The sequence below is a fragment of the Ostrea edulis genome, chromosome 4 (genome assembly GCF_947568905.1).
Source record: "Ostrea edulis chromosome 4, xbOstEdul1.1, whole genome shotgun sequence".
Classification (NCBI taxonomy): domain Eukaryota; kingdom Metazoa; phylum Mollusca; class Bivalvia; order Ostreida; family Ostreidae; genus Ostrea; species Ostrea edulis.
This window is the reverse complement of record NC_079167.1, coordinates 76,159,945-76,182,398: the sequence shown is the minus strand read 5'-3', so window position 1 is coordinate 76,182,398 and position 22,454 is coordinate 76,159,945. Positions and strand designations below refer to the sequence as shown.

The 22,454-nt window shown below is 36.0% G+C and overlaps 1 protein-coding gene and 1 long non-coding RNA gene across 2 annotated transcripts; both read right to left on the bottom strand.

Annotated features, from left to right (window-relative positions):
- Nucleotides 1–2,390: 2,390 nt before the first annotated feature.
- LOC130054325 (uncharacterized) lies at nt 2,391–7,044 on the bottom strand. The gene is made up of 3 exons (XR_008802640.1): nt 5,212–7,044; nt 4,934–5,060; nt 2,391–3,316 (listed from the first exon to the last, which is right to left on the bottom strand). It is a non-coding gene; the product is annotated as an uncharacterized LOC130054325 (long non-coding RNA).
- A 7,208-nt stretch (nt 7,045–14,252) lies between these two features.
- LOC125672420 (CD209 antigen-like protein C) lies at nt 14,253–18,984 on the bottom strand. The gene is made up of 5 exons (XM_056161460.1): nt 18,820–18,984; nt 18,616–18,691; nt 15,881–15,972; nt 14,980–15,061; nt 14,253–14,693 (listed from the first exon to the last, which is right to left on the bottom strand). The coding sequence occupies exons 1-5, from the start codon at nt 18,982–18,984 to the stop codon at nt 14,461–14,463; spliced, it is 648 nt and encodes a 215-aa protein (XP_056017435.1). The 3' UTR covers nt 14,253–14,460.
- Nucleotides 18,985–22,454: the final 3,470 nt, after the last annotated feature.

Sequence of the window (22,454 nt, the reverse complement as noted above, 5' to 3'; positions counted from 1 at the left end):
GCGCTCTCACGCCAACAAGCAACACGCCATCGCGCAGACAAGCAACGCGCCTTTGGGCTCTCACGCCAACAAGCTACGCGCCTTCGCGCAGACAAGCAACGCGCCTTTGCGCTCTCACGGCAACAAGCAACGCGCCTTCGCGCTCTCACGACAACAAGCAACGCGCCTTCGCGCTCTCACGACAATAAGCAACGCGCCTTCACGCAGACAAGCAACGCACCGTCACGACAACAAGTAACACGGCGCGAAGGCGTATTGCTTGTTGGCGTGACGGCGTGTTGTGATTAACGCGCACAATCGTAACTACTCGGCTATTTCCGTAACCGCAAATGAACGAATGTGCTACACGGGCAGATGAAAACAAGCGGTATTCTCGCGAGATTATACTTACTTGGGTGAAACGTCACCAATAGATAATATATTTCCGGAATAATTGTTGGTGTATAATACGCCATATTCAAATTCGAAAAATTAATCTTAATAAAATATTTTCTAATAGATATAAAATACCTTACATATCCAATTACATGACAAATTTGGCTAGGTACATTTGGAATGAAATTACACGGTATTTTTGGTAGGCTTTTTATCAGAGACATATATTATTTTAGGGCTAACATTGACTATAAATCAATTTTATTTTTTTCAATACAATATGCAAGAAAGTTGCCGGAAGTTTTACTGAATTTCCATTTTTGTTGCACATAAGAATCTTAAGAGCATCAGACAGACACATTGCGTGGGTTTTTTTTCTCTGAAAGGGGGGGGGGGGTAGCAGAGGATAACTCGCGATCGTCTAAAATTCTTGACTATCAAACAAAAATAAAAAAGGGTCCAAAAATCCATAACAGATGTTCTCTATTCCAAACTTCAACACCATACATGTAAAGAAGGGGGCGGATTCATCCTACCATGCAACGTAAGGGGGGGGGGGGGGGGTGTCAGCCGGTATATCATAATTCGCAAGGGATGATAATTTACTATGCATGTGAATATAATGGAAAATTCAACTTTATCAAAGTTAAAAGTATCCCGTCTCTGATTTAAAGCACATGAGAGTAAAGGATATCAAATTGGAATGGGACGGTGGTAAAACGGATTTCTTTTAGATCCAGTGGTACGGTATGTATCAATATCTCACCAGAGCTCATAGAATGTAGAACTGACTTCATAATGACTTAAGAAGGTGATCGGTGGGGAAATAACATATTCTGGTGATAGTACTGGTTCTACAGGTATATATTTTGTAGACAGTGGAGGGGTGGTGGTGTGTACACAACATCTGTACATGTACACTACCCATTTCACGTGTCTGTGCATTATGCAAGCACTAGTGTTTGCAAACCTTTATAAGACACATGAAAGACTACATTGAAGATAATGGCAGGGATGTCACTTAGGATCAACAAGCTCCACTTTTAATTTGGTGTCTGTGCATCAAATAAAGTTTTTCTCATCTCCCACAAAATCTTTAAAGAACACTATAACAAGAGATGGGAGATGTCTCTCATTATTCATGGAAATAATTGTCATTAACACTATATTCTTTTAGCCCCTTAACTGGCCCTGTGAAATGCAGAACCACATGACCTCTATCCTTGCCCTTGGTGACTAGGTATACAGACTGTTGAATAGCAGTTGACCTTTGCTGTTCACTACAACAACCTTTTTCAAGACCACCAATTCTTTTAACACAACTTCCAAGAAATGCAATAAAATGGGAAAGTCTAACAGATTGAAACACTCAAGAGTCAATGTACTATAATCATGATTTTATGTTTGTTTATAAGGAACTCCTTGAGAGAAATTAAAAATATTTTTAACATTTATGATCAAGATTCCTTATAGCCAATATTCTTTCAAGCTTAACAAGGTTATTATGATGTGCATTGAAAATAGTTATTCTTAAAGGGGCATTAGCTGTCATTTTGATACCAAAAAATGAATTAAATGAAATTTGCTCCATATCATACATGTATATTTCAGTGATAACACCAGCATTTAATTATTTCAAACACCTTTTAACCCCAAAACAGGCACATGAATGTGTATGAATATCACATGAATTTTGATAATTAAATGATTATTGTCTTGCAAGACAATAATTTGTCCTTATGTATTTCTATACACTAAAAGTGACAATCTATTGTCGTTTTATTAGGTTTCTCATGTTTTTGTACAAAATAAATATTATTATCAGGCATTAATATATATTCTTAATGAGAGATTTTGAATAAAAAGGTTGCCATCACTTTCACAGCTAATGCCCCTTTGACAAACTATATAGCATATCATAATTAACTTGCTGTTAATGAATATGTAACTCTTAAATTAGGTTAAGATAATTTGATAACAAAGTGCAGAATATTATATTGTAAAATGTACAAAGGTGCAGTCTTGAAATTTATTAAACATAACAATAATATGATTTCACAAAGTGTATTAATCAGTAATTGACAGTATCACTTATACCATTCATAAATGTATTTTAACATAATGCATTTAGTACTACTGTGTGCTGGATTATTTTTCAACCCCATGTAAATAATGAATTACATTCAAGGGCAACAACTCTTTTCTAGACACATATTCTGTTCTGAACACATTCTCTTCCATAGTCATAAGATATACCGGTACATCATCATTTAAACTAATGTGTTAACATGTGCATACCATAGGAAAAGATTTCACACACATATATCATAACCTATTATCCAATGTGGAGATGTACATGGACTCCAAAGTTTAGATATTGTATATCTAAATATATGTTCATTTGAAATATTAATAAGTACAAATGTATAATGTCAGCTACAATATGAGTTGAGGATTTTTTTCAAGTTTTTCATAGCAAAATCATGATGGTATGTAAATCTATCCAAATACATAAGGGTCTTAGTACAGTTTCCAGCACATCCATTCATATTCCTGGTCATCCTATCTCCAACAATCTAGACATTACTTAGGTCTCTCAATGCCAAAACACATAGGACCGAGACTCTCTCCAACCCACTCTGTTCTATTGCTACCATCTTGATCTCATTCAAGTTTCTCCATTCTGCAATCTTTCTTTCTGCTTCTACTGTTCCTCTCCAGGTTGTTTTCGGTCTCTTAAATGCCCTCTTCCCTTCTGGTGTCCAACCTAACGCCATCTCACTGTCATTGTCACCTCCCCTCCATAGTCCTGGCTGCCACTTCCCTGTTTTCCATAATTTTCTGCTACTTTATCCCCAGTATCCACTGCAACCATCTGATATGGTAAGCATCTTTTGAATTTCCTCCTATTCACCTTCCAAGACATGGACATGCAAAATTTCTGAAAAAATAAATGCCAATATACCCTATAATAAATTTTAAATACATGCGTCTTAAACAGTAGAAGAGGCCAAAGAGCCACATCGCTCAATGGAGTCACCTTGGCACTGCTATTGTACAGCTGTTGTGATTTTAAAAAGATTTCAGTCTTTATTCCTATGAAAAATGTTGATCCCATATTGTGGCCCCAGCCTACATGAGCCCCAAAGGATCACAACATTACTGAAAATGAATTCACATTACACAGAAATGCCTCAACACCAATATGATCGACAAGATCTTGCTGTTCTGGATAAGATCAAGGTCACAAAGTAATTGATCATGGTACATGCATGATACAAAAGATCTTGCCATAAGAAATCTATATACAAAATATGAAAGCTCTGTCTTAAATAGTTGAGATATTGAATAGGTCAGATTTTTATCAAAAGTAGGTCAAACTTCCAGGTCAAAGTCACAAGATCGAACACCGTTGCATCACATGAAAGAACTTTTCGTAAAAAATGTATATACAAAATATAAAAGCCCTAGCTTAAATAATTCAAGAGATATTTTTAAAAAAGATTTTTCCTATATACAGTACTTGTATGTAAAACCTTCATCCCCTATTGTGGCCCACCCTACCCTTGGGGCCATGATTTAACAAAATTGAATCTGCACTATGACAGAGAGCTGTCATGTAAAGAAGTAGGTACAGTTTCTAAAGTCATCTGGCCCAAAATATCGATGATTTCACTTGGAGCTCAAACCCTGGCATTCAAATAAGGAATAGATTAAAAAACCCAAAATTCGCTCAATTTGATCAGCAACATGATTTGTGTCAAATGACAAGAACTTGAAGTTGGTATAAAATAGCAAAAATGCCATTTTCAATGAAAATATCCACAAATTCATGGGGTTTTTCTTTCAGAAAACATACAGCGCATGCGTCGAGCAAATTCATATTGAAGCATGTTTTTCATCTTAAAATAATACACAATATATATAATTTTCATTTTGCTCGACAAATGCGCACATCTTTTCCTGAGCAATAATCTGTATGACATTTGACAGTTTTCAGGCTTATTTTGAGAAAAAGGCGGGAAATGTCTTGTTCGTGATGTCATAATGCTATCCATTTAGGAATATCATTCTGATTTTGTTGACATAATATACCTGGCATATATTTTACTTTCTTAAAACCCTGATTAAGTTTAATTCCAGACACATTTTATAGAGAGAAAAATTTTTGGGCCTTTTTATGTAGACAATCGTACCTTGTTCTTTGAACTTTTCTGGCCCAGTGGTTCTTGCGGAGATTTTTAAATGCCCCCCCCCCCCCCCCCCCCCCCCCCCCGGCCTATTTTTACATTTTTGTGATTATCACCCCTTTGAAGGGGGCATAGTCTTTCATTTCAACAAACTTGAATCCCCTTAACCCATGAATGATCTATGCCAAGTTTGATTGAATTTGGCCCAGTGGTTCTGGAGAAGATGAAAATGTGAAAAGTCTACAGACAGATGGCAGATACAAAGTGATTAAAATAGCTTACTTGAGCTTTCAGCTCAGGTGAGCTAACAATATATCTTTTAAGATGTTTCAGCATATATATATCTTTTATTAATAATAACTTCTTACCCTGTCCCTTTTCTTTTCAGTGGAATGAAATCTGGGTTGTAAGATGGTAGATACATTTTTATCCTTTCTTCAACTTTCTGGAAATGTCATTTTGGAGTTTCAGACAGGCTTTGTTTCCTGAAATAAACTTTAATTAAATAAAAATGTTTAGAATTTCTGACTTAATTTTGAACTACATGTATTTGGAATAAGTAAATACTTGTAATGTTCAAGGGACATTATATGGAACGAGCACATGGGATTTTAATATCATTTATATGTATATACTTAGCTGTTACCTTCCCATTGCATGTGTCATGGAAGGATGGTTGTATAGGACATCATCTGCAGATTCACAATGGCATTTCTTGTTTTTCCTTGATATTTCGAGTTGTACTCCCTTTTCGTCTCAATTACATTGGTTTCCATCTCATGATCTGTTTGAATATTGAAACTGTTATAAGATTTCTCATATGAGTTAAAATGTAGATATTACTGGAGACTATTATTTTCATATAATTTTTCCATTTAACAAGCCTAAAAAATCTTGTATACAGATGCTTTGTGTAACCACCATGGTTTTGACCTTTAATTCTTATTGAATCTAATCTGGGTAGATCTACAGTTCAGCTTGCCTTTCATATTGCATCAAAATTATTTGCCTGCATCATTAAAATTGCATGTGATGCACATTATACGTATATATTACACCTTCTTTGAAAAGTAACATAAAATCAAATGCCATAGTAAAAAAAAAGATAATATGGTAGATCCATGAAAGTAGGTTCAAAGTAGCTAATCACCTCCATTATGATAGGATAAACTTCCTGAAGCTGGAATATTACAAAATTTTACTTATTAGATTTAGAGTTTGATACAATCTTTTTAATAGATAAAAAACACCCTAGACATTTGTTCCTTACATTTATATTTACTAGTACCTTAATTTGCTAATTAATACATGCAAAGGTAGCAGTATGTTTACTACATTCTTTGGTTGTGTGGCACTAGCATCTATTGTTTTCAAGATAAAAGATCTCCAACACCAAGGACTGAATCTTCAATTTATGCCATAAAGTAGTAGTTAGGAGAAACAAGTAATGTATAAATTCACTTCATTAAAGAAAAAGTAATTAGTTAGTATGATCTATCTCTGAATACCATAGAGGCATAGCAGGGTTGGGCAGTTAAAACCGCCCCCGGTTTTAACCAGTGGTTTTAACCGTCCCGGTCAATACTCCCCAATTAGTCAATAATGGTCAATTGTGATTTAAACTGTCCATTTTCCTATTTTTGTACATTTCTTGCAAAGATAAAGATAAATTAAGTCTTTTCATTATATGGATCAATTGTTGATTAATATTTTTCATTAGATAATCAAATGTAATTTCATAAGTTTAATATATTTGGTTTGCTAAAACTGACCGAAATATCTTCGGTACTTACCAGAGGGTCACAGTTCTATAACATAGCTTGATTATTGGAGACAGGCCTCTTAATACATGTACCTGTACAGATTAAGAATAAAAGGTAGCTGGACATTACCTGAGCCCAGGAAGCAGAGTGGACAGGTGTTAATAAGCATAGGCTGGGACCAGAGATGACCAGTGTACCTGTTATTGTTATGAAAACATCACTAACCCACCCTCAAATGTTTATTCAACAGTATTCAACAGTTAAAATGAAGATTGATGAAACAATACTTATACTAAGGTAGTTCTTGTTAAATCAAGGAATTTGAACAAACTTTTTTACATCTTCCCCAATTCAACAAAGTCATTTGTACATTATTTATGTAATATTATGACTTATAAGTATATTATGTATACCAAAAAATTTTCAATCGACCAGTATTAACCAGTTTTAACCAGTATTGACCACCGGTCTCATATCGACCACTTTTTTGCCAACCCTGCCCCGGGCATAGACATATAACAGATATATGTTATTCGTTATATGTCTATGTGAATACATACTGCAACTTTGCATTCTGAACAATTAAACATATACACATTTATATAATTATACAAGTCCACATTGCTCTTTTTCCAGCCAATTGTGCATTTACTAGTTCTGGTATACATGCTATAACTGATGAATTTGATTACATCCCTCGGGCCCCCCATTTTCATCTCAACACTTTAGCCCCCCCCCCCCCCCCCCCCCCCCCCTTGTTGATGTGCACTCCCCCAAATCAATGTCTACTTTCCGATTTTTTGTTGGGGGTTGGACGAAAATACAATGATCATCTCGATGTAATGGGATTGTGAAACCAGTAGGATAATTTGGTTCAGACAGTGAGTTTTGCATTTCATTCATGCATAGAATAGCCCCATGCCCCACTTACCTGATCTCACCTCTGATATGTCCAGGGATCTATGTTTGCCCTACTTTCAGTTTTGTATTCTTCACGGGATTTATGCGATTAATCGTTGTTCATTATTTTCACTGGTCTACATAACGGTAAGAAAGAAATAAAGAAGTTTTTCCTTCAACGTATCCGCTTCATTTGTTTATTGCCGCCATTGCGCACTAGCATTCCGGATAAATACTAACTACCGGATACGTCTCTTTCATTAGCTCATTTCCGCGCGAGACCATGGGTTGTTTTCATCTGCCCGTGTAGCACATTCCAAATGAACCGGTTACGGAAAAAAGACGAGCGCGTGATCCGATTGTAACGCGCAGTCACGCTTTTGCAAATGGCCCTATCCGGATACCATATGTTTACGATGATATTTGAATAAATGTTGGGTTTTCTGTGATTTTTTAACAGCAGAAATTAAAACCAAGTTGAAACTGTGGGCCCACATTTTTATTGAAAGAAAATTTAAAATTAAAATCAGGCACGTAGAACTAAGAGGGGAAGGGGGCTGTCCCCCACCTTTTTGACAATGAACATTATATCTGTTATTTATATATGCAAGTGAATCGCTAGCACGATTCACAGAGAATTTCCCTAGGTCCTGAACACTCAGATTTCCGCATATTTTCCCCCTGGCAACAACTGCAATGAATTTGTACACATAAAAATGCATCTAGGTAATTTTATTATTAATTAGTTGTAAGTTACATCAAGTGGGGTGCAAATCACAGCCAAAAGAATTTGGAATCATCAAAAATTTATTTACAAATCTTTAATTTTGTTTGCAATCTAAGGTCTACAAACTTCCTCGTTGCGAATTTGATGACACTTCGTATTATTACTGACATACCCTTTTACTAGCGAAAACCTTTTTAGCCTGGAAATTATTGTACATATATGATTAATTTTTGAATTGCATCTTATGGATATAAAAATACCTGTGTAGTATCAATGTGAACTGTGAGTAGATGTTGTTGCAGTAGAGGACAAAAGTGTTGAGAAGAAAGTGGCGTCGCGGCAACATGTCATAGATCCGCGCGTGATAAAATCTGTTTATAATTTAAATTTCTGTTCGGGGTTCGAGTTATAGAAATTTCCTTGAAATATAGATAGATCAGTGTGAGTCGCGTGCGACATTACGTTTATTTTATCGTCTGCTCATAGTTTTGTTTACATTATATATCTTGGTAACAAAATGGAGACGAAGCATCCAGAAATTTCACAACCCTTCAAACAAGTTATTTTAGAGCTACATTCAAACGGAAAGAAAAAAAAATATAAGCAATTGCAAGCAGTGTCAACAGATCTCTGGATTCAGTATATGGAGTTGTCCGTAAATTTCAAAGCACTAGATTGATAGAAAATTCGCCAAGATCAGGCGGGCCTCATTCCCTTGACGATCGAGAATATCGGAAGCTCCAGAGAATCGAAACAAAGATCGGCGGGCTCCGTATGGTTTAATGAAAACAGACCAGCATCAGTGTCTTAGAAGACTATCAAACGTCGACTTAAAGAAAATGGCTTCTCCAGAGGTGTGTATAAGAGGAAAGTCGTAATCAAAAATGTCAGCATGAAGAAACGCTTGTCATGGTGTATCTAGAGAAGAGGTCGCGGGACGTTCAAAATCAGTGGTCTAAAGTGAATTTTGGTGACGAACCTCAGAGATGTGTAGGTGAAAACAACCTTGTTATGTGTGGAAGAAAGCCATGGAGGGTTGGAACCCGATTTAGCACCGCGACAAAATGGCCGAAAGTTCAGCATTATGGTTTGGGTGTGCTTCTGTTTTAATGGAGTTGGAATATTATGTCGAGTTGAAGGGAATATAAATTCTGCGAAATACAGAATATAATATGTATGCTTCGTAATCTTGTCAACGTTTAGCTGCGAATGTGGCCTTCGGCAGAGCGATATTTGTCGAGATCAGACTTTGGCTTCGGGAATGGGAAAGCGGTAAATGTAGTACGGCCGAAACCCGAAAATCCCGTATAACGATTTTTGCATGATTTCTCTCTTAATAGTTGATAGAATGACATCAAACTTATTGTGATAACTGTTTGTGACCTATTGAACAAGAACCATATAACTTTTTCTGGGAATTCCATAAAGAAGGTACTGAACCAGAGTCTTCAGATACCAAAAAGCGGCAAATCTAGTACGTTTTATAAATGCTGAAACCTGAATACGTTCGCTGATAATGCGATCTATCGAAAGTCCTCGTTTTAGCATTAAACATAGACAATATTGAATCAGACTGAGTTGTAGATATCTAAGATAACTTAAATAAATCGCACTTGCATATATGGTGCATTTATAATAATATGCGCATCTTATTGTGTCACCCTACATATTATTTGTAATTATACATGTGTAGTACACCTACTCTTTTGCAATATTTCAATCCACTTTGATATACACTATAAATAGTGTGTTTCTTTTTAAACTTCGGTTGTTGAAGCATATTCGTTATTGAATTAACAGAATAATTTTATAATTCAATTGATGCAGTGTAGGCTACTAATGCATAGGAAGTGTAATTTAAAGTAGTCATCATTATCATGTAATTTATCGAAGAGAAGCGACAAATTTTAACGTTATCATTTCATCATCGAGACGATTAAAGACTCTATTATCATAATTCCTTTTTATTTCTTAGGCAAAAAGACGAACTATTGAAGCACATTAATTGGGTTACATTATCTGCTTTAAGGAGTATAGTTTCTTTACTTTCAGGGTTTAGATTTTTATTCAAAATAACATGACTCTTGGGTGAATGGGGAATTAGGATCCTTCGCGTGGCCAGAGCTGGGCAACGGAATCAATGATTAATTTTATAACCATTGCTAATTACCGAAAGACATCATCAACTATTGTTTTACATGTTTAGGTACGAATTTACCAAACTAAGGGCCGGGACTTACTTGTTCCGATTAAAACAATATCACGGTCACAAAATACAGCCGTTTTTGTTATTCTGTGTTTTGGAAATAATCATAGAAACATAAAATGTAGTCTTAATCATGGTTTTGCATGAATTGGATTACTTAGAACCCAGTATTTACAAAGGGACTGTGGAAATCGGTCAGTGTCTTCGACCGTGTTTGGGTTTCGACTTTTTGGCACGCTGATTTTAGCTATATTTAGCTCTAAAACTTCATAGTTATTTTGGATTTCAAACATTTCGGTTGAGCATCACTGAAGAGACATTATTTGTCGAAATGCGCATCTGGTGCATCAAAATTGGTACCGTATAAATTTTCCATTAAGACCCCTGGGTCGAGGCCTCTGCTGGTGGACTGATAGTCCCCGAGGGTCTCTACAGCCCAGTAGCTAAGTACTTCGTTACTAGCTTGAAAATACGGATGTATATTTAATTGCTGTTATAAAATTTAGAAATTCATTTCAAAATTAAGGATTATCTCCCTCATGCATAGCTCTTATCCTTGGACGAATTTGGCTCCACTTTTTTGGCACGCTGTTTTTAGCTATATTTAGCTCTAAAACTTCATAGTTATTTCGGATTTCAAACATTTCGGTTGAGCATCACTGAAGAGACATTATTTGTCGAAATGCGCATCTGGTGCATCAAAATTGGTACCGTATAAGTTTTACATTATAAAACGTACTAGATTTACCGCTATTTGGCAGGTGAAAATTCTGGTTCGGTACTTTTGTAGAAGAATTCTCAGAAAAAGTTTATATCTTTATGTACCTAGGTTACAAACAGTAACCTCTGCAAATTGTGTGTTATTACATGCAGCATTAAGAGAGAAATATCGAAAAAAAATCGCTATCCGGGACTTTCGGCATTCGGGTTTCAGCCGTACTACATTTACCGCTCACCCCAGGAATGGGATGGGATGGATTTCGCACCCATAAGTTTATCCGGATACCCGCTATCCGATTTACAAGTTCCGTGTGAGCAATGCTTCACCATAGTATATTTTATTAAGCAATACTATTCCTTGATAAGGTAAAAAAAAAAAATAACTCAGCATCTCAACAACAAAAAAACCAACAACAACAAAAAAAAACAACAACAAAAAACAACAAACAAGCGCCATTTTTCTCCGACCTATGTCCGACTGTGTACGCAGAAACAAACAACGCTATCTGATTGGACAAAATTTGACACGCCCATAAGTCACTGGATGAAACTCTGGAGGAACATACACTGTTGAGGTATTGTATTGTATTGATCACGTGTTGTCTTGGCTGTAGTCCAAAACGGCGTGTCATGGGCTCTCTTTGATTTCTCTGGTGTAGCGTACATCCTTAATCGTGGCATTCAATCTTATAAAATCGGATCTAAAATGATTATTAGCTAAGCATTGAAGCGCGGGTACGTTAAGTCTGGTTATAAAATACTTCCTTGGAATAAAATTAGCGAAATAATGTGACGTGTCACTGACGTCATAATTGGAATAAATAATTCACTATGTGAATGTATTTAATCTTGTAAATTCATTCCAACACAAAATAAATTACACAGCTATTAGGATGAAAATGTATGAGAATATCCTACTGCTGTCGTATAAATCGTGTCTGACTAATGTAAAAGCAAAATGATGACGTCATAACTACATCGAGTGACGATGCCACGTTTCTAAGAACTGTGTCATGCAAATATCAAGAAGATATAGAGTATTGAAGATATACGCCATGGAATATAAATGTGAAACGCCTAGAATTTATCGATATTATGAAGGTATGTTGATTTCATTCATTGACAATTTTTGTTCAACGGAAGAAGGATTTAATTTAACACGTGGATTCCATTTCGTCTGCCGTACACGGAATTAAAACTGCGCAAAAGTACAACATAACGGAAATTGTGTTAGAATTGTCTGTTAAGAAGGGTTTCAAAGAAAACTATAAAATACCAGTGTAAATTGTAAGTAAAACTGGGATGGTTTCGTGCTCATTCTGGGTTTGTAGCAAATGTTCGCGCTGAATCTCGTTCTCGATTGCTTGGTTGTGAAAGAGCAATTCCGTCAGTCATATACCACTGGCTTAGGTCCATTATATTAGAAATACTTTATACTCCAATTTCTACACCCCGTCAACTGTCGCACCTAGGCGGACAATGGGCCGCGAAAAACTAATTTCGCACAAGCATGATTGATTGATTGTATATTGTTTAACGTCCCTCTCAAGAATATTTCACTCATATGGAGACATCACCACTGCTGGTGAAGGGCTGCAAAATTCAGGCCTATGCTCGGCACTTATGGCCATTGAGCAGGGAGGGATATTTTTCGTACCACACCTGCTGTGACACGGGACCTCGGTTTTTCCAGTCTCAATTTGGAGTGGTTCTGGTATATGTGACTCACAAGATATAATATAAACATAGTTGTAGGTAGTGATTGCTTCTTTGCAAAACGCTCGGCATTCAGGAGTGAGAATCACGGGTCTTTCGGATATGACCTTAAAAACGGAGGTCGTACGTCGCGACACGCGCTAGCACCTTTAAAAAGAACTCGTACCATGGCATGGGGCCCTGAGTGCTAAGCATAGGTCTAAATTTGTGGTACTTCACCTACGGCTGGTGTCGTCTCAACATTATCGACTGAATGTATGACAACAAACCAACCAAATAATTATTTTAACGAATAAGAAGACTTGAAGGATCAGTCTATTGGCGTAATTTGTGCACGTAACGAATGTTTTGATATTTTATTGAATATAAATGTTAACGGCAAACTATTTGAAAATTGGACTGATGACAAACGGGATGACTTCAGCTTCCATATCGTTAACTTACCATAATCATGCGGCGATATTCTATTACCATCTGCACACAATGTTTATATCTGATTTGATGCGCGAGAGGATGTTCTGCATATGATAATTTACGAGGCAGGCAATTGAGAAATATTAATACGTTGATGCTACGGGGGTTTCTTCCTAATTAACTTTTCAACACCTTACACCACTATTCTCAACGATCAATTAAAGACTAGACTTTTTTACATCACAGACAGCTGTTTTTTTCAATAAAAATGAAACACGGAAATATTCATCTCTTGTGATTAGTCATTTTAAAAATTTGCTTTGTTTAACACCACTCTGATGGAGTTCCCCACCGGATTACTTCAGCTTTTCCATCGTCAATTTCCCCTAATGTATTGAGCAATATTCCAGCATTTTGCAAATTCTGTGGTAGGTATAACGTTCTAGTTTGCAAATACAACCAAGCACTGGGTCATGCTGTCTGACCTGTTTCATACCACTCGCTAGGCCGTTTGTAACACACTGACTTTGACTACGGATTACTCCGTTTATCTTTTCATAGCGGGTGTGACCGGTTGACAGGGTATGCTTACTCCTCATAGGCACCTGATCCCACCTCTGGTATATTTGTTAACCTGAGGATTTTTTAATATTTGATTTTTACCTTCTAGCCCCCTATAAGATATGTTCATGAGTAGTTAAGAACTTGGTAAAGATTACACTGGACCTTGCAATGAAAGGTGAAGATAACGAACAATGATCAATCTCATAACTACTATTAGCAATACAAAATAGATAGTTGGGCAAACACGGACCCCTGGACACACCAGAGGTGGGATCAGGTGCTTAGGAGAAGTAAGCATCCCCTGTCGACCGGTCACACCCGCCGCGAGCCCTATATCCGTATGCAATGTATCTTCCTAAGGGTTTTGTGACGTTTTGGAATCCAATATCAGCACAGTAACTCAAATAATGTTCTCCTATTGAACATTCTTTCACTATATACTGTAGAACCTGACCTGGAATATTTTCACTGAATCAGAGTTGTATTATACTTAAAAGGCTTCTCCAAGACATACTTTCGATACCCATGTGGGATGCAAAACCATAAAGAACTGGTGTTTCAGTTTTCTTTTTATTTCATTATTCAATTCCATGGGTATTTTTAACTTCAACACTCATTATCGAATGCTCTGCAAAGAGAAGAATGATCTTCAATTATATTGATACATATATCCATGCTGTCTATTATTCGAGGAACACATATTTATATTGTTTTTGTTGTTCATATTGTACTAAATTGAGTAGGTTTCAATAATCTAAGTCTGCAGGGTTAGTTAATAATGCTAAAATTTCAACCATAATATGAACCAATACATATACCATGTAATTGAATACTAATAATCTCTGAAATTATATTTCAACTTCTGAAATTGTATATATACATTGTTTATTCCTTTTTCTTGCACAAAGATCCTGGATATTTGTAACTGCATGGTACATCGTTCCAGAGAAATTTCCCTTTATCTATTTTAGCAATAGCACAATCTTCAATGCCCCGATCGTTGTTGGGTTCTCCTTTATACCAAGCACCAAATGTCAACAACTTCCCAGACGAAGACCACCTCCACTCTCCCTCCTTTGTTTTGTCTGTAGCTCCGATCCAAACTTTCCCCTTGAGTTCTAAATAAACATGGTAAGAAATCCAGATAAACATGGTCAATGCAAATATTTTCTAGTGTAAAAATCATTTCTTTTGCTTTAACTAAAAAAAACCGGGTCAAATATTTATACAGGTGTGCAGATATACTTGCAACATCAATAAAATTTCTATGCAAATAACGCTAATGTCCGTCTGAAAATAGAGTACTCTTAATGAAGCAGATAATTTGAGGAGTGTATGTATGTATATTCGTTAGTGTTTTAGTGATTTATCTTAGTATACTTGGATAGAAATGAATAGGAATACCACTGAATGTCTTTTGAATCCAGACGTTTTCACTCTCCGATGTAATGTCAGCCAAATCTGCATTCAGTGATTTGCATGCGCTCTATTAATGAAAGATAGTGCCAATAAGTTGATGTAGGATTCCTGATGATAATATAAATAATTGGAACGCCGGTTTGTATTACTTTGTGACATATGCGTGGTCTACTGGGGTGGTGTAGATAAATCATGCATACTGAGAAAAAAAGAATATAGTACCCGCTCATATGTCATATTGGAAATGATCAGTCACCGCTTAATGTTAACGCTTACACCGCTTAATGTTGACGCTTACACCGCTTAATGTTGACGCTTACACCGCTTCATGTTAACGCTTACACCGCTTCATGTTAACGCTTACACCGCTTAATGTTAACACTTACACCGCTTAATGTTAACGCTTACACCGTTTAATATTCACGCGTACACCGCTTAATGTTCACGCTTACACCGCTTAATGTTAACGCTTACACCGTTTAATGTTAACGCTTAGGACACTACATATTCTAAGCTATCCCTGTACACATATCTCGACTTTGTATAAGAGTACTTTATTACGACATTTACGAGTGTTGGTGACCGAAAGATAGTTGTAGTCTGAAGAAATCAGTTCTAAGACTTAGGAATGTTGGTAATAGCTGATTCAAAACTAAACCAGAGCTGAAGTTGAAGATAACATCGCGACTTTTGATGCACTTGTAAAAACCATATATTAATGATAAATACATGTAGCGCTGTGCATGATATCTTTTATTGTTATATCTGTGTCAATACCGAATAAATTACGCAGTGACGATTTTGTTAATACATTCTATAGATTTACATATTATATTTTCGTTGCTTTAATTTGATTAATATATCACATATTTATACTGTATATTACCTTTGCTGAATTCTGGTTCTGTGATTTAGATAGAAGCTTATAACAGTTTCCTCCAAATTTTTTCCACTCTTTGGTGCACTTCCTTTCGTTTCCTAGGTAATGTTTTCGTAAATATTCATTAATGGTAATCTTACGCATATATTCTAGATATATTTCAAAATACATAACGGTATAATTCTCTTCTGAAATCCTGATGTCGTAATTAGCAGTGAATGATAACGGTATAATTCTCTTCTGAAATCCTAATGTCGTAATTAGCAGTGAATGATAACGGTATAATTCTCTTCTGAAATCCTGATGTCGTAATTAGCAGTGAATGATAACGGTATAATTCTCTTCTGAAATCCTGATGTCGTAATTAGCAGTGAATGATAACGGTATAATTCTCTTCTGAAATCCTGATGTCGTAATTAGCAGTGAATGATAACGGTATAATTCTCTTCTGAAATCCTGATGTCGTAATTAGCAGTGAATGATAACGGTATAATTCTCTTCTGAAATCCTGATGTCGTAATTAGCAGTGAATGATAACGGTATAATTCTCTTCTGAAATCCTAATGTCGTAATCAGCAGTGAATGATAACGGTATAATTCTCTTCTGAAATCCTGATGTCGTAATTAGCAGTGAATGATAACGGTATAATTCTCTTCTGAAATCCTGATGTCGTAATTAGCAGTGAATGATAACGGTATAATTCTCTTCTGAAATCCTAATGTCGTAATCAGCAGTGAATGATAACGGTATAATTCTCTTCTGAAATCCTGATGTCGTAATTAGCAGTGAATGATAACGGTATAATTCTCTTCTGAAATCCTAATGTCGTAATTAGCAGTGAATGATAACGGTATAATTCTCTTCTGAAATCCTAATGTCGTAATTAGCAGTGAATGATAACGGTATAATTCTCTTCTGAAATCCTAATGTCGTAATTAGCAGTGAATGATAACGGTATAATTCTCTTCTGAAATCCTAATGTCGTAATCAGCAGTGAATGATAACGGTATAATTCTCTTCTGAAATCCTGATGTCGTAATTAGCAGTGAATGATAACGGTATAATTCTCTTCTGAAATCCTAATGTCGTAATCAGCAGTGAATGATAACGGTATAATTCTCTTCTGAAATCCTGATGTCGTAATTAGCAGTGAATGATAACGGTATAATTCTCTTCTGAAATCCTAATGTCGTAATCAGCAGTGAATGATAACGGTATAATTCTCTTCTGAAATCCTAATGTCGTAATCAGCAGTGAATGATAACGGTATAATTCTCTTCTGAAATCCCGATGTCGTAATCAGCAGTGAATGATAACGGTATAATTCTCTTCTGAAATCCTAATGTCGTAATTAGCAGTGAATGATAACGGTATAATTCTCTTCTGAAATCCTAATGTCGTAATTAGCAGTGAATGATAACGGTATAATTCTCTTCTGAAATCCTGATGTCGTAATGTCGTAATTAGCAGTGAATGATAACGGTATAATTCTCTTCTGAAATCCTGATGTCGTAATGTCGTAATTAGCAGTGAATGATAACGGTATAATTCTCTTCTGAAATCCTGATGTCGTAATGTCGTAATTAGCAGTGAATGATAACGGTATAATTCTCTTCTGAAATCCTGATGTCGTAATGTCGTAATTAGCAGTGAATGATAACGGTATAATTCTCTTCTGAAATCCTGATGTCGTAATGTCGTAATCAGCAGTGAATGATAACGGTATAATTCTCTTCTGAAATCCTGATGTCGTAATCAGCAGTGAATGATAACGGTATAATTCTCTTCTGAAATCCTGATGTCGTAATGTCGTAATCAGCAGTGAATGATAACGGTATAATTCTCTTCTGAAATCCTGATGTCGTAATCAGCAGTGAATGATAACGGTATAATTCTCTTCTGAAATCCTGATGTCGTAATCAGCAGTGAATGATATGAGCGCGTTACATGTATCCAGGTCCTTTACTTTCTAATATTTCATTTTTACGGTTTGACCTGACAACCGCTATATTTCTACCAGCCAAGTTTTAACATTATTACTGGTCACAATGTTTCGACTCGACAACTGCTATAATTTCTACCAGCCAAGTTCTTATATTATCACTAGTTACAATGTTTCGACTCGACAACCGCTATAATTTCTACTAGTCAAGTTTTTACATTATCACTAGTCACCTTAGGCTAGTGGTTTGGACATTCGCGTTGCAACCCGGGAGTCCACGTTAGATCCAATCTAATCAAAATCCAACTTCTTAGATCCGCGCCGTATACTCTGCGTATTGTAGCGATTGTGAGTGTATCTTAGGATTTGATTTTAATTAGATTGCGTTAGATTAGCAATCCCGGCTCCGCATTAAACCAGAGGTGATTAATAAAGGTAACGACTGTCCCTTCACTGTGGACCCGCCAGCAGATCCACAAGTCACGAGACTTTCGAATGTGACCTTAAAATACGAAGGTCCCGTTTCATGCTGGGCGTTGGCACGATGAAGAACCTTTGAATTATGTAACCCTAAGCTCCATACATAGGTAAGTATTGTGACATTTCATCTAAAGCTGGCGACGTTACTACACGAGGAAACCATTCTTGAATGGGACATAAAATTATACAAACAAGAAGATTATTACTTAAGCATTTTGTCTCTAGACTTATAATGTTTTTGTTGCTGATTTAGTTTTATTCTAGAAGTGGTAGTTTTCATCTCATCTCACTTTGAATATTTTCAAATGAATACATTACCTTTCTTTTCTTTAGCAGATGACGAACACCCGGAATGTGTACAGATGGTTTTCACTTTCGTTTCAAAATGTGTCTCCTTCAAAGTCAGATATAAGACAAGGTGTAATGCCATCAGTAATAATAAGATCAGTTTTAAAACAAATTTGTTAGATAATTTTGTTTAATTTAAATAATTTTTAAAATAACAAGCTATCTGTAAATTACCGTCAACACATAGCCGTTCGTTTTGGCTGACTGATGAAACTGGGCATGAAGACCCTGAAGTTTCTTCTCGTAGACAGCAAAATCCACAAGTTTTCCTGAATGTGATTTAGCGTCTGTTGGAAAAAATATGGCTGCAACGTACAGGCAGAATAAAGACAACATCATCTTAGAATAAACTGACGAACACTAGGAGATTTTTGTTGGTTAATTTATATAGTACATTTTACGGCTTTCGTGTGAAAGCATTTATCATTAAATGAGGAGATTGCGTGACCCTGTTAACAGATGGTTATAGTTGTGTACATGTGGTTGATATTGCAGACGACAGTTCACTCATGCCAACGATAGTACTTTATATATTCTTATTATTAATTTCGATTTCATATCACACACACACACACACACACACACACACAAACATGGCGAAAATTCCATCGTCACCAAAAGCAAGTTTTGATTTGCCTAGATTGTCGAGTGCTCTGGCGTCGTGCTGTTCTCATGCTGATAGGATACTTGTTTCCGTAGGTTGTGAGTTCAAACCTGTGCAAAAGCGGAAGTGGGTATCCATATAATAAAGAACTTTACTATAGGCTTTACATATATATATAGTTTATAACTGTATGAAGAGGCATTAAAGCCGAAAGCGCTAACAGTGAAATGTTATTCGAGTTTTGTGTATATATACAATATGTTTTGTATTATATATATATGGATAAATAAATGAAAATTATTGTATTTAGATATATTAATCAACATCAACTGCTGTCTTAATTTGTCTTCCATGGATTCATCAGTAATTCAACCCCACCCCGACACCTGCTTTATTCACAAGGTAGCGCTGATGTCTTGGCTCCGCCTACTATGTTCTCATTGGACGGTGATCAGTCAAAACAATTCGTTGATTGATTGATATTTTCCGCCATACTCAACAATTTTTCAGGTATCTGGTGGCGCCCAGTTTTTATTGGCGAACGAGAAAACCCAAATATGATGTACCTGGGAAGAGACCACCGACCTTCCGCAAGTAAACTGGGAAACTTTCTCACTTACCGGTGCAAGCGGGATTCGAATTCCCGCCGACAGAGGTGAGAGGCCGTGTGATTTTGAGCGCGATGCTTTAACCACCCGGCCACGGAGGCCGTTGAAACTTTAAACACCATTCAGCTGATATAGAGGGGTGTGACCAGTCGACAGGGGATGTTTACTCCTTCTACGCATCTGATCCCACCTCTGGTACATGTATATCCAGGGATCCGTGTTTGCCCAACTCTTAATTTTGTATTCTTTACAGGAATTATGAAATTGATCACTGTTCGTAATCTTCAACTTTTTATGGAAATCATAATGAGAATCTTCATTTGGAAAAAAGATAACTTCCCAAGCTTTTCTTTTCAACCCCTGCGAGTTTTTATCTACATTGAAGATGAGTTCTCCCACTAGCGTTTGGTCCAACTTGCTTTACAATTTCGTTATATTGCACTGACCATCCTACCTCTACCCTCCTCTTTCCTTATATTTCTTACATCTTTGTTGCCTTGTCATGATTTCCATTCACTGGTATTCTACTTTTGGGTTCCTGTGATTTATTTTTCAATTCTTTCTTTGCTCTCTCAAGAAGTTGTTCTTTATCGTCTATTCGACATTCCTTTGAAGTAAATATTTCGTTAGGAATGCATTGTCCACGATGCAACACACCAACATCTTACGAATTCTTATCTGTACATCAACAGTATAAAATACATATTTAGATTATCTAACATGAGCAAAATCAATAAGACTGACTCATATACATACATACATACATGCATATATATATATATATATATATATATATATATATATATAATATGAAAAGAAAACACAGAAATCCTCCGTAAAGCTTTAGCGCTTTCATTACATCTTCAGAAGCTTTACAAAAATGTATACATAGCAGTATCATAGTGATCAATCTCATAACGCCTATAAATGATACAAAATTATGAGTAGGTCAAACCTGTATACCTGGATATACCAGAGGTGGGATCAGGTGACTAGGAGGAGTAAGCATCCCCTGTTGACCGGTCACACCCGCCGTGAACCCTATAGCCTGACCAGGTAAACGGAGTTACCCGTAATCAAAATCAGTGTACTAAGAACGGCCTAACAATCGCTATGAAACGAGTCAGACAACATTTAATCCAATGATAGGTTGTATTGGCAAACTAGATCGGTATAACGACCATAGAATTTGCGAAATGCTGACTTTACACGAGACTGTTGAAACTCCTGTATCATCAACTTGTTTGCCAGTAGCTTGCCTCGACTTAAAACCTGGTTATACGCAGAGCAAGCTTTTGCATATCAACTCAGCTGTATGTATATGTATAATTATATTGTTTCACTACTTCCACATTTTAGCAAATTCTAAATGTTGGAAGCACAACACCACCGATTTTGTTCACAAATGCGTAATGAATTTAATTGCAAGTCCCCCTCAATTATTGCTTTCCAAATAACACAATAATTGCAAAGTTGAAACATACATCACTCTTGTAACTCAACAAAAATACACGTATGTGTACAATTACATAAAGTCGATGTATATCTTATATATTTTTGTCTTTATTACTAAAGTTTTACAGTCTCACCACATTGGTGCGTATTGTCGCTATTAAAATGTTTAATCAAGAAATTAAATGCATATTGTCCCAGTATGTATATTATTTTCCATTTGCAAATCTGTCGTCAATAATTCAGTGAAGTATCCAAAATGTTTATTTTATTTATCTCATTTACATACACAAACGTAATTAACCATTTTTATGGCTCTTCCACGTTAATAAAAGGGATTAATAGCGCTGAATTTCATTCATAATACTATGATTCAAATCATTACCCCTGGGTCCATGTCATATTTCTAGGTGATAAACAATGTAAAGCTATTGCAGTTTAATTGCTAAAATTTGAACATCTGCTCCCGTCGGCCATTCCATTGTACAAACACTAATTATCCAAATTGATCATCTACAAAAGTCGGAACGAATGATCCTATAAATATGAAGTCTCTATATTTCTATATTTATATTTAATAGACTTTCAAAACCACGTACTCAGTTTCTCGTCACAAAGCTCTGGATCGCATTGGGTTCTGTTTCAGAGTTCCCTTATCCGACAGAAAGCAAGTGAGTCAAAGGGTGAGCTTGTTATTGAATCTGATAAATGAGTGTTCTTCAGAAACTTTTCAAGCTCTCAGTATTTATTCTTATTCATATTTTTTTCAATTATACGCGATTCTCTAAATTTAAGTACACATTTCATATCTGAAGTGTTTTGAAGAGATCACTGCTGGGTTTTAACATTTGCTGTACTAGTTAAATTGACACCAGCGTCGTTTCCGTATTGGACTACTTACTGTATGCTATTAATATTCATTTTAGCGCGATCTTTCAGTTGCAATACCGACCTTTTAAATTACTGGAGAAATGTTTTCCCAAAGTTATAGATATACCTATATGTGAACAGTTTTTGTAAACCCATTGCATGTGAGATTTATTTTACTATTCTAAACGGTTTTAAATTAGAACTATACAGCTAGTTTGCCGCAAATTAAAAGTTAAACCAGGAATTTGATATTTAGAATTCAGTCGTGATTTACT

Excerpts from the sequence above, each read along its gene's own strand:
- LOC125672420 (XM_056161460.1), bottom strand. The coding sequence starts at position 18,984 with ATGATGTTGTCTTTATTCTGCCTGTACGTTGCAGCCATATTTTTTCCA. Across the intron at positions 18,692-18,819 it reads CGAACGGCTATGTGTTGACG|GAGACACATTTTGAAACGAA; the intron begins GTAATTTACAGA and ends CTGACTTTGAAG. Across the intron at positions 15,973-18,615 it reads ATCTGCTAAAGAAAAGAAAG|GAAACGAAAGGAAGTGCACC; the intron begins GTAATGTATTCA and ends AACATTACCTAG.